General features: G+C 43.0%; 1 protein-coding gene across 1 annotated transcript in view; it reads left to right on the top strand.

Annotated features, from left to right (window-relative positions):
• The first annotated feature begins 5,433 nt into the window (after window positions 1-5,433).
• SHISA9 (shisa family member 9) overlaps window positions 5,434-14,031 on the top strand; it is a 26,962-nt gene continuing 18,364 nt past the window's right edge. Inside the window, exon 1 of the mRNA XM_085863372.1 lies at window positions 5,434-6,715. Coding sequence (XP_085719498.1) covers window positions 6,165-6,715 — 551 coding nt within the window. The 5' untranslated portion in view covers window positions 5,434-6,164. The remainder of the gene's footprint in view (window positions 6,716-14,031) is intronic.

Below are 14,031 nucleotides of genomic sequence, written 5' to 3'. Positions count from 1 at the left end.
AGCCAAGTTTCAAAATTTATACTGTGGAATTGATCCTTATCGCAGTTTGATTGCTAAACGTGTTCATTTGTCCAATTTTCACATTCTTTGACACCCCTTCTTCTCCTTCAACCCTGTAGTGTTTTATGGTGGTGAATGGGGTATGAAGGAAGTTAGTGTGAGGGGAGGGGAAGGGAAGTCGTCATGAGGGTAGGGGAAGGGAAGTCAGCATGAGGGTAGGGGAAGGGAAGTCAGCATGAGGGTAGGGGAAGGGAAGTCAGCATGAGGGTAGGGGAAGGGAAGTCAGCATGAGGGTAGGGGAAGGGAAGTCAGCATGAGGGTAGGGGAAGGGAAGTCAGTATGAGGGTAGGGGAAGGGAAGTCAGTATGAGGGTAGGGGAAGGGAAGTCAGCATGAGGGTAGGGGAAGGGAAGTCAGCATGAGGGTAGGGGAGGGGAAGTCAGCATGAGGGTAGGGTAAGGGAAGTCAGCTTGAGGGTAGGGGAAGGCAAGTCAGCATGAGGGTAGGGGAAGCTATTACTAAAACAACCACTGAGCATTTAAATGTTCACATCAATAATTTGGCATGAGGGTAGGGGAAGGGAAGTCAGCATGAGGGTAGGGGAAGAGAAGGCAGCATGAGGGTAGGGGAAGAGAAGGCAGCATGAGGGTAGGGGAAGGGAAGGCAGCATGAGGGTAGGGGAAGGGAAGGCAGCATGAGGGTAGGGGAAGGGAAGGCAGCATGAGGGTAGGGGAAGGGAAGGCAGCATGAGGGTAGGGGAAGCTATAACTAAAACAACCACCGAGCATTTAAATGTTCACATCAATAAATTGGCATTACGGACACTCATTCAAAGCACGCACCTTTTCAATTTAAATACGCAGGAAGATCGACTCGAGAACCCAAATAAATGCGTCCATTGAAAAAACAAATGTTTAAGAAACTATGAGTAAGGATGGGGAGATGAAAGGTAGGAAATGAGGGAACAAGACTGCAGGGAGACACATGCTAATCTTGAAAACACAAATAGATTCACAGACTTAAAACTAACCCTGAACCACACAGGAGGACAAAAAACAGGGAGAGGGAAAACAAAAGGAGGAGGATGCGCTGAATCCTGAACTTCCTGTAGCTCATGGTGGTCCTGATGTGCCCGCTGCAGGAATGGGCTTTAACTCGTTCGTGGTGGTGCACCTACTAAAGGGATCAAGATGAACTCTCACTCACAGTGGCATTCCCCGTGCCTCACGACTCAACCGTTGCAGCACGGAGAGAAGGACACTTTCTCTCGCTGCGGCGTCGATCGGTTCTCCTCTCCTGCTGTTTTGACCATTATTTCACATCCACCGAGAGAGCTCCCATCTGATCATCCAGATGCGTGTGAACCAATCGACCAAGTGGCATCATGCAAGCCATTCAGTGCGTGACCAAGACGTTGGTCACTGGATGTGCATGCAAAGCTCAAATTTTGAATCCAATTGGCCAAAATTCACCACTGGCCACGTGACATGGCACACATAGCTTCAGACAAGTCCGCTCAACGACCACTCTGCACCCCGTAGTGATGCTTCAGAGGGGGGTAATTAGAGGTAAAAAGCACATTTAATAGTGAAACAACACAGGGGGATTAAAGAGGACTCTTTCACGACAATTCTTGGCTTCTAAGCAATTAATTATCATCATTTTGTTTTCCTTACCAAGTGCTAAAACCAAAAATTACTTCTGCTCACACTATAATGTATGTGTATTATTTAATTACAGTGACTAATGGGATAAAGTTCACAAGGAAAACTATTTAGCACAATATCAACCCTCGAAGTGCATTTCCTAATGCGAGCTTACATCGTCAACAGGATGGCACATTGACCTCTTACCTGTGTGGAGGTCATGCTGATTCATTTTTGATCGAGCATTTCATCATCTCCTGCAACAAGAATAGGTTAGTTCCAAAGTACCAATTTTCCCCCCAATTTAACCAGTCCTTTCCCATCCACCAAGGTGGCATTTTAACGTTGGTATTCATTTGATTATTTATGAAGCCAGGGTACTCGGCGTTGCCCGGTGCTGTTCCAATCCTGTTCGCGTTTTGAAAAATCAAATGTTTTTTTTTTCAATATTTTTTTTTTGTGGGGGCCGACAACACTTCCATACTGCAGGGTAGGGGAATGGAAGGCAGCATGAGGGTAGGGGAAGGGAAATCATCATGAGGATTGGGGAAGGGAAGTCAGCATGTGGGTAGGGGAAGTCAGCATGAGGGTAGGGGAAGGGAAATCATCATGAGGATTGGGGAAGGGAAGTCAGCATGTGGGTAGGGGAAGTCAGCATGAGGGTAGGGGAAGGGAAGTCAGCATACAAACCTCAAATTAAATATATATATATATATATATATATATATATATATATATATATATATATATATATATATATATATAATCCGGATCTTCACCAAAAACTAAGGAATGGAGTCGGGGATCATTTACCATTCGCTACAAAGGCTTATGCACTATAGAGAGATTAACAACCAAAAAATTCTACTTTTTTTTTCAAAATTTTCAAAACAAATTATTTTTTGCCAAAAACGCTTCCTGGCACTCACTGATCCATCCATCCATCCATCCATTGGGACCATACTCTGTGCAGAGCTTTAGTGCTGCCTAAACAGTCTCCTTGAGTCACCACTCTGACACAGGATACCAGCAAGCTGGCACTCATTTTGCCAACCTCAGAAGGATGACAGGCAGAGTCAACCCCACCTGCTATTAATTCAACAGCCAAGGGGAGATTTGAACTCAGGATCCTAGGATCCCAAGCCCACCACCCTAACCATTACGCAAACACCAGGTATACCCACTGATGAACCTTTGAAAGTTTGACGAAGATACATTTGGCAATCTCTGATAAAATGGTGACACAGACAAACACACCCACACACCCAACGTGTGCACCAAGTTTCATCCGAATCCGTCCTCAACATTTTGAGATATTGTGCTATATATCGTTTTTGGCCCCATCTCTCAATGGTGAAGAATCACTTCAAAAATTATCGTAGTCGGATCTGGATCCGGATCTTCACCAAAATCGAATCAGTTCATCCTCACACACCGAACCGGTCCACAAAATGTCATCCGGATCCGTCCACAACTTTTTGAGATATCCTGTTATGTACACAGACAGACAAACAAACAAACAGACAGAGAGACAGGTGAAAACATAACCTCCTTCACATTCGGGGAAGGTGGTAACAATAATAAATGCAAACCATGGACCCACCAAATAACCGGCCACCCAACTTACAAATGCTACTTTACAGAGATGCGTTTCCTGAACATAATGATGAATCCGCTCGGTCTGCTGTGGCCGAGACAGATCATGAATGCACAGCAGCAGATCTGAGATTGAGCGGCTTCTCTCCTCTTAAAGTTGACCAAGTCCAATTTTGGGATCACATCCCACATGATGCTCTCCTTTTCGCATGTTGCGCTCAATCAGCTCCAGTCAGCTGTCCATTCCTTTAAACTTAAATCTCACTGCTTCCTTGTGCTGTTTCACCACTCTGCCATTAATCAATGTCGGATTTGAATCTGCATCGTTCGAATCTTGACTCCATATTTATCCTTGAGACAGAGGACATAAGCAGTTGGAAGATGCAGGAGATGCCTGCTCCATGACACCTCCTTCATCTCCCTGTCTCATTAAATGTGTGTCCATCAATCTTATTCCATGCCCATTACTCTCGTGCCTTCCATATTTTACACAAAAGGCCTTGTTTTTTTTCGCTCGTTATTCCCCCCCCCCCCCCATCAAGTTTGTATTTTCAAAATTTAACGGGAAAGTGCACATAACACACTGCGTTTTGACATTGTGTGTCCCATGCATACGACATTGATAACATGGACTCGTACGTTGCGAGCAAGAGAGGGAGGGAAGCAGGATGGGTGAGGGAGAAAGGGGCAGGGAGTTTTCATGCAACAGAGAGAATTCATAAGTACGTACACATTAACAAATACCACAATAAATTAATTTATTATAATATATTGCACAAGCCAGATCATTATCACACTGATATATATATATATATATATATATATATATATATATATATATATATATATATATATATAATATATAATATCTTCTTCTTTCAGCTGCTCCCGTTAGGGGTCGCCATAGCGGATCATCCGTTATGATCCGCATAATGATTTGGCACAAGTTTTTTTTTATGCCGGATGCCCTTCCTGACGCAACCCTGGTTGCCTCTTACGACACAGGGTTTTATATATATATATATATATATATATATATATATATATATATATATATATATATATATATATATATATATATATATATATATATATATATATATATATTAGCAGGGATACCCGTGCTCCGCACAGGAATCCCATGGATGACGGCGGGTCTGAAGGAGTATATGTCACAGTTAATTGTAAAATTGTAGAGGCTGCCACCATTATTATTTTTTTTCATCAGCACTATAATATTATATTTTCCCTGCCATGTTTTATATGCAGAAGACTCGAGTTCAAAAATGTTAAGATTTATTGCCGCATCAGATAAAAAACCATAATGCCTCAACAATGTGAGGCTGGTTTCATGTCATCATTTGCGACTTAATTAATTCTCATTCTCCAGCAAATTACTTTGGTCCCATGTCAATCGGCTGAACTTGAAAAATTAACGTTTCGCAATCAGGTGATGACGTCATAATTCGGAAACCGGGAAGTCGGAAGTCATTGTCTTCAATTGACTGTTGCATTATTTTTTCGTTCAATTGCAAATGGTGTTGGCCCCATGTTAAACGGCTGAACTTGAAAAATTAACGTTACGCAATCAGATGATGACGTCATAATTCGGGAACCACAAGTCGGAAGTACAATTCTTTTGCATCGGGACACTCCCGGGTACATGTTCTGTCAGCATGTGAAGTTTGGTGAGGATCAGTCCAGTACTTTTCGCGTGTATAGGTCACAGACAAACACACACAGACAGACACACTTTCAACTTTATATATATATATATAAAAATACAAATATATATATATATATATATATATATATATATATATATATATATATATATATAAAAATGTAAATATAAATAAATAAATAAATATATCTTTTTATATATATATATATATATATATATATATATATATATATATATATATATATATATATATATATATCACACAGAGTTTTATCTTTATCTTCACCCAGCCTTGTCTGTGAACAGAGGGTGAAACACAAAGTTACACCTGTAATAAGTATCGATTAAAATACACTGATCGAAAGCATCCATTTGATTGCAACGATGCTGCATGTGATATAGAGTAACGTTTGACATTGTGCGAGGGTTTTTTTTCCCCCTCTTCTCGCTTGAGCCCCTCCTTTTGCACAAGAACATGCATGTCCCAACTGCGGTGCGCTCTGCTCTCCGATCGCCCCCATCAGTGCTTCGAGCGCGGACACCGGCAGAGGATCATCATCAGGCCGCTCAGCGCGTCCTCGTATCTATCTGTCCATCTATCGATGTGTCGTGATCGTCGTTGCTTCCAATAATCGGAATTCACAGTTGACGTGCGATTCCATTGTTGTCAGGTGAGAGCGACGGACATGAATTCGAGGTGAGCGAGGGAGGGAGTGTGCCAGAGTCATTCTGACACAGTTTATGCGCAAGCCGGAGATTTCAGCACCTTGACTATAATGCGCGCCCAAAGACGCGATTCAAATATTGAAGGGACGAGCCTGCTGGCCGCTGTTCGGGAGTGCTTTGTTGCGCACAAAAGGAGAGGGCATTGAATAAGGAGCTCGTGAGTGAACATTTGGAGAAGACATCCTGGATCCGGGAAAGCCCGCGCCAGACATTTGCTATTCCAAGGTAATATCGCGTCTGTGTGGAAGGATACATAACAAAGCAGGTGGGCAAGCGAGACTGGGACGCCTGGCACAGATGAGTTCACCCAATCGGCTCGGCATCGATCCAAAGAAAGAGCATCAGACCTGACGAGAACAAGGTGCAGTCACGTTACAATGTTTTGCCTCCCTCAGTTTTGCAGACTAATTCGTTAACCAGAGCTATCATTCATTGCATCAGAAAGTGAAGTAGCAGCAGCAACAAGAACAGTGGTAGTAGTGTTCGTAGCAACAGCAGCAGCAGCAGCGTGGGATGTGTGCGGCAGCGTGCTGCTTGGCCGATTTGGCCTGTGTTCCCACGTTGCTGCTGCTACTGCAGCCGATGCTTTTGGTGCATGCCGGTCGCTTGGGTGTGCTCGGTGTCCCCTTGCATCACAACCTGAGCACCCTTGAGCTCCTGGCAGGTGCTTCAGACCTGGATGATTCTAAAGACCTCGCGCTGCCCGGGTTGTGCAAAGGATACTTTGATGTCATGGGCCAGTGGGACGAGCCATTCTTGTGCAAAGACCCACCGTACCTCTTCTGCTGTGGAACTTGCGGATTCCGCTACTGCTGCCTCGAATGGCTCATGAGCCTCGACCAGAGTACATGCAGGAACCGGAGCCGTGCATTCCATGCACACGAGCAAGGTTCGCCCGCACATGGTGCCAAAGCCCCGAATGCGTACGATCCAACTCGGGACAAAACGCATCTGATCGTGTACATCGTGTGTGGGGTGGTGGCGCTCATCCTCCTGCTTGGGATTTTCACCAAAGTCGGAATCTACAAGCCTGGTGCAGAACCTCCGGAGGGACATGTGCTCAGGTATGTTATGTTGTGCTGCAATTCCATGTGCATGTCGTGCAGAGCATTGATCACAGCACACCATGCGAATGGATACAGAAAACAAGCCAGACATCATCAGCACTACCAATTACCAAACTAAACCATGGTATTGCATGCTGTCCACTTATTTCAACTGACTGCTTTATTCCACATTCACCATTTATGTTGAATTAAGGTCAGGTATCTGCCGGACGCATTTCAAAGCATCCTTTGCCACCCTTCTCAATCTCGGTCACCTTTGTTACACATACAATAAATATCATTCATGTTCTGATTCAATGTGCACCACAAAGTAAAAGAGAGCATTTCATTGAATTTCAGTTCCTTCCGCTGCCCTGAAACTGCCACCACAGCTCCAGGGATTTAGTTAGATGAGATGTCCATGTGTAAAATCATACCATGTGCTATGGCAAGATAAGGACCCCATCATGGCATGGCATGCACAAGGGAATACAGCATTTGATGCAGTAAAGCAAGCTCTTCAAGATAAGAAAGGATCCTTCTGAATAAGGGTGAAAATTAAAGAAACAAGGTCGAGTTAGCCAGAAACCTGTCATGAGTTATCAGCTCTGTTAAAAGCGCCATTCATAAAACCGGTTGTGGTTACCATGGCAGTAGACCAGGGAAGGTCCGAAAGCATCCATGGTGCCAAAAAAAAAACACAAGGATGGAAATCCTCATCCAGGACAGGCCCCCAATCTCACCCTAAAAATTAAATGTGTAGATTATTGCAATATATATATATATATATATATATATATATATATATATATATATATATATATATATATATATAAATAATTGTACAGGTTGTGGACAAAAACCAATGGAAACACCAATGTAAAGTCACTTAATAGGGCATTGGGCCACCACTATGGCCAGTACGGCCTGCATGCACCATGGCATAGAGTCCACCAGTGTCTGGAATTTTGCAGGAGGGATGCAGCATCATTCTTCCACCACGAGAAAGTCAATCAACTCACACCTGTTTGATGGAGGTGGAAAACACTGAATCAGGCGTCATTCCAGAATATCCCATAAATGCTTGATTGGCTTCCGATTTGATGACTGAGAAGGCCATGACATATGAATAACATCAGTGTCATGATCATCAAAGCATTCAGTGACCACGTGCTCTGTGGATGGGGACATTGGAGGGGTCTCCTCCGACAGCCATGTTAGCCATAATAATGGGCACCCAGGCCTGTGCAGCATTTTTAGACATGACCCGAAGCATGCTGGGATGTTATTTGCTTGGTGAACACATGGGCCACAACTGTGTGGAAACCGTTGCTTGGTCTCCCTCATTTACCCAGGTGTTTCCATTTTTTGTCGAATACCTGTATATACAAGTGTACAAAGGTAAAAGGTATATAAATAAATCATTTAAGGTGGTATGTCAGCACCGGTAGTGGTAGTGTGTGTATAAGTAAATAATTCAAGGTGGTATGTACAGTGAGTATGAGAATGGTGAAAGGTACATACTTAAATAAATTATTAAAGATAGTATTTAAGTTGTGTAGATGGTAAAATGTATATAAATAAACATTTCAATGTGGTATGTCAGTTGTGGTAAGTGTGTATAAATAAATAAATAATAAATAATGTGGTATAATTATCGGTGATGGACATGATAAAGTGTACAGAAATAAATACAGTACATAATTCAAGGTACTATGTTCGTCATGGAGATGGTTGTGTAAGAATAAATAAATAATTAAATGTGGTATAACCAGTAGTGGAGGTGATAAAGTGTATATAAATAAATAGTTGTTTACAAGAGCATATACAATCCTGTACTATTCCTTCGTGTAAATCGATTATTAAATGACAAAATTCAGAAATAAGATTGAATGTCCCATGATGTTTTTCTCCAATCCCAAAATATTTTGACATGCCGCATGCTCAGCTGTTATTGCATACATGTGCCGAATATGAAAGAAATGCATCCAATAATTTTTGAGTAGAGGTTCCGGACGGACGCACGCATGCACGAACACAGCACCTAAAATACAGGGTGTCCCTTAAATAAGTACTCATTTCTTTTTATTGATTACAAGAAGCATGCACGACTTTCCAGTTGAAACTTACGTGGAACCGTTAGAGCAATATTGGAAGTTTTGTGTCGTACTCAACTTGTCAACCTTCTCTTTCAATTAACCTAAGTTTTTGGAGTTTTTGTTGTGAACGGGCTGTTCGTGAATTTTGATTCAACGTACCCCAACAGCTCGATCGGCCGTAGGGAACCCATTGCTTGGACCCAAAGATCCCTGGACCTGACTCCCTGTGATTGGTTTTTGTGTGGTTTCAACAATGATGCATTTTATTTCATGTGAGCACATTCTTTGGATGAGCAATGAGATCAGATCACTCATGTTGTTCAGGGCATATTCCGTGCTATCTGTGTTCGTTCAACGCCTCCAGACATGCGTGTATTGAAAGAGATGAACATGTTGACTCTTAAACAAAACTTCAAACATTATTCTCTTCTTCTTCTTCCTTCGGCTGCTCCCGTTAGGGGTCGCCACAGCGGATCATCCGTATGATCCGCATAGTGATTTGGCACATGTTTTACGCCGGATGCCCTTCCTGACGCAACCCTGGTCGCCTCTGACGACACAGGGATATGGTACACCTATTTTAACCGGGGTATACACCGGCCCAGTACACTGGTACTCACTTCGCCGACCTCGGAAGGATGACAGGCTGAGTCAACGCCCTGGTGTATTAATTCAGTGGCCGAACGGGGCTTGAACTCAGGACCTTTTGGATCCCAAGCCGCTGCCCTAACCACTGCGCCAACACCAGGCTAAAACTTCAAACATTATTCTAACTGTTCCATATTCAATAAATAAAGTTGTATATGCTTCTTGGATTAAATCCCCCTCTCCCTCACCTCTTTTCATTAGTTCTCGGTTGGTTTTGTCCTTTTCCGTTTCATCCCCACTTTTCTATTCCTGCTGTTTCATTCAGCCTGTGTGTAGCTTGTCCACCCCATGTGTCCTTCCTTCCATCCCCTTGATGTCACTCTCACATCCACTCTGCTGTTGGTGTTTCCCCCTTTCCATGAGCCTCGATCATGCATACAAAATAAAAAATGGGTACTGATGTAAGGGACACGCTGTATATGCCATTGTCCCTCCTCCCCTCACCCCACCCCGACCAGCCCAGCTAATGCCCAGTTGGGTGCTAACAAGAAAATAAATAAGTGGACAACCGGGTTAACATCTCACCCTCCAGGATGCAGCTCCCCCTGACGACACTGCATTGTACAGCAGCTAAGCTTATCAGGAATAGAACATGTTAGATGATTGTTCCATGAAACATGTTAGATCGAACACCTTACAAACCATCTGCTACTTCATCCGTTCTTTACATTCCATCATGATGATACTTCCCCCACGATCTGCCACACAATGTTATTACAATACGAACTATGGAATTAGGATTGTAATGTTTTTTTGTTTTTATAATTATAAGAACAAACCGTTCAAATTAATCGTCACTTGCCGCCAACCTGAGCCAGCACAAACTTCCAAGCATCATCTCAATTGATGATTGAATACAATTTTGTGGATCAACTTATAATGTATTCCACCCGAGACCTTCAACTTTATATGGATGGTTTCTGTATTTAAAAAAAAACTGCTTGCATCAGCTAATCTGTGCCAGGTGTTGGCTTAATGGTTAGGGTGGTGTGCTTAGGATCCTAGGGTCCTGAGTTCAAATCCTGTTTGCTGTTAAATTAATACCAGGTGGGGTTGACTCAGCCTGTCATCCTTCTGAGTTTGACAAAATGAATACCAGCTTTCTGGGATGATTGAGCCATTTGAGTATCCTGTGTTGGAGTGGTGACCCATCCAGAATTGTGCCCAATAGCCCAGGAGACTACTTTGGTAGCACCGACACTCTGTGCAGAGTATGGTCCCAATGGATGGATCAGCTAATCTCAGAAAATTTTGCTGGATGGATGATTATAGCTTAGCATCAGAGGCACAAGTATCCCTGTGCAGAAAACCTGTCTCAAGCAAGGTCATAACTCCAAGAAATGTCCAATTAAGCAGTTTAGAATATCTGAGACAATCAAAGAAGCCTGAGACAATGTTTTCCTGCAGTACTGTGCAGAACAAACCTGCACCTTATCGGTTCATCCAGGTGGTAAAGATTTTTAGACTGATGAAAGGGCTGGGTGTAATCGATGCACAAAGGGTAACCTTGTAATTGGAAATAAGTCAATGGAAAAACCAGAATAAAGCTAGAAAGGCATTCTTCAACATTGTGACGTCAACAGATATGCCTCCACCCACATTATTACATCATTATACATACTTCCACCAAGTTTGATTTAAATCCCTGAACCCAGATGCAAAACATTGAATCATTATGGCGACCAGACAATGTGTCCAATCAGGTTGAAATTTATAACATTTATTCTACATGACTACGAGATCATAACTGTGAAATTTCACGTCAATTTATGAAGCGGTTCAAGAGAATTTGTTTTTTTTTTAAGATTTTCGTTCAATCCAATATGGCTGCCAGACCATGTGACCTATAAATTATTCGTGAACAAACTGGTATCCATTCGGCTTGGGGAACATGTAAGTGAAGCTTCCCCTTGATCTGTCAAGCCATTCTCCAGGATGAGATTTTTAAAGGTTTATTATTCAAAAAAAAAATCATAGCTGCCAAACCATGTGACCCATGACTTCATAGGTGGAGAACTTTTTGGTCCTCATGAATAGCTCACAAATAGGATACCTGTAAAGTTTTGCTTTGATCTGTTCAGTTGTTTCAGAGAAAAAGATTTTTGAAGGCATTTTTGTGAAAAAGGCTTCAAGCTGGCCTCCAAAGCCAGTCCCCGACTGGGAATCCTCCATCGTGCAAAGTCCTTCCTTGGCACAACAGAGCTCCTGACCATGTGCAAAGCTTTTCTCCACAGCCTGATGGAGAACTGGTCTCCCCTCTGGGCTGGAACTCCCACCTCTCACCTTTATCGACTTCACGCTGCGGAAACTAAGGCATTTAAGATCACAGGTAGTGCCTCCCGCGATGAGGCTGATTCTTTGGGTCTCGCATTCTCTCACCACAGGCAGGTCGGTGGTCTTGTCTTCTACAGTCTCCTCTCCGGCCTCGCACCCCCACCCCACCCCGCTGTCTATCTGCCCCACCCATATTTCCGCAGGTCAAGAATCACTGCTCACCTTCAATCTTTCATTCCTCTTTTTTCCCGCCTTTGAAACAAACTCCCACACACTCTTCAATCCCACTCCTCCCTCCAGGTCTTCAAAACAGCTGTTCACCACCATCTCTTATCCTCCCTGATCTTTTCTACCCTCATTCATCCACCCCAAACCCACCTCTTTCAAATTCCCTGCTTTCCTTCATGAAAGTCCCTGTAGCGTCCCTACTGCTTACCTCGTGTACCCCACCCCATCGCTCTCCCTTCCCCACTGTTTTCTACTTTCCTCTCCCATCCCTCCTGTTTGCTGCTCCCCTTTGTTATACGTTCTGTGTGTTAGCTCTTATACGAGCCTTGACATTGCATTAAAAAAAATTATGACATCACAACAAAGCCCCCTATGACCATCAAAAAACACTTCTGCCCCAAGGGGAGTACTTAACATGTGCCAAGTTTAAATTTTCTTCCTTGGTGCAGTTTAGGTAAAACAGAGGTCCAAAGTTTTTCCTTTTTTACAACATGGCTGCCACACCACATGACCTATGATGTCAAAAAAAAAATCAGTAAACGTTCTACGTGAGTGGTCGCAACTCTGGTGAAAATTTTGTGTCAATCGGATAAGCGGTTGCAGAGAAAACATAAAATTAGCATGGACGGACAACTCAAAAACATAATACCTCCGGCGAATTGGTCAGTGGAAGTATAAAAATTAATAAGGAAAGCACATCTTCATGGTCAATCTTTGATCTATGCTCAGGGAAGAACAATATGGCAGAGGGTAGAAAGGAATGCACTAACAGCAGGGTGGTCAAACAGCAGGTGGGTGCAACAAGTAAGAGGATGGAAGAACAGGAAATGGAGAGAAACATCGTGAGCTTATAGGGAAGAGGAGTAATAGGGATAGAAAAAAAAATTAAGGGCAGAAATGGAGGATGGCTTTATATTTTCAAAGGGATTTGAGAGCCCATAAAACCAAAGTGGACTTTGAGTGCCCATCCCTTGGAAACAAATTAAGCTCCTTAACATACAAACCATGCAGAGAGGGAGCAAGGGGCGATTCCAAGAAGAGCGTCAGTTGAACACGTTGTGCTCGTGGGCAAGATATGTTCACAGTGAACAGGACATCCAACATGGTGTTTATGAAGTCCACAAATTATACACAAGTCGAGTGAAGAATGCAGGTGCATCAACTACGCTAGAAAATGGACCAAACTGGACCACGTGAGAGGCCCTCGAAGATAATCTCACGCATTACCATTGCCAATCGAAATTTTAAACGTACCATGAAGCAAAAGGCTGAATAAAAGGATTGGTTCACTTACTTAGCCTCCCCATGCATCGTCAATATGAATGGGAATCAAATCCAGAAGGCTGGGCAATTGCACATTGGAGTAGAAGCACAAAGAGTGCACTGGTTGGTACGGGGTATGCACTGACCGAACAATGCATGCCATCAAGCGGCCTCATGTTCAAATACTTCCATCATCTTCTATTCCTCTTCCCCACTCTCTTCTCACTCATTCGCTCTCTGTTTCTCCATTCTCCTCCCTGAATAAAAAATCTAATATACTAGTACGTGCCCGTACCTGCGAGCCCGTACATGCAAAATAAAAATTGTGACGTTAATTGTGACGTCATAGCAGCGTGTCCTGTCATTGGTTTGGTAAATAAATGGCCATAACTTGGGAACCACTTGTCCGATTAATATCAAACCTTGAAAAGGCAAATACTCAGAGTCCCAGCAATATACCTGGCAAGTTTCAATTAGATTGGGCCAGTGGTTGTCGAGAAACAGCGGTCGCAGACAGACAAGCCGGTAGGCGGACATGGGTAGTCGATCAAGTCGAATTTAATCGTTTTTCAGCCATTACTAGCCAACAAAAGCGTCCATAGCAACGGTTCTTTCTCACACATAACTAGGACATACCATGAACCTACCATACCAGTTTCATGTATGTCTGAATGATAGTCTCCGAGATATAACGAACTTCGTTTTTTTTTATTGTTTTCGACCAGGGTTCATTCAAAGTCCATCTTCTCCGACAGTTTCTCCGGCTGAATTTTTTTTGTCAAGGAGGCTGAATGTGTTGCCCACAAACGATCATAGTTTGAT

This window comes from Eptatretus burgeri, chromosome 17 (genome assembly GCF_056783735.1).
Source record: "Eptatretus burgeri isolate ZD-2024b chromosome 17, Ebu_testis_v1, whole genome shotgun sequence".
Lineage (NCBI taxonomy): Eukaryota > Metazoa > Chordata > Myxini > Myxiniformes > Myxinidae > Eptatretus > Eptatretus burgeri.
Note: the sequence above shows the minus strand (reverse complement) of the source record. Positions and strands in the feature narration are given on the sequence as shown.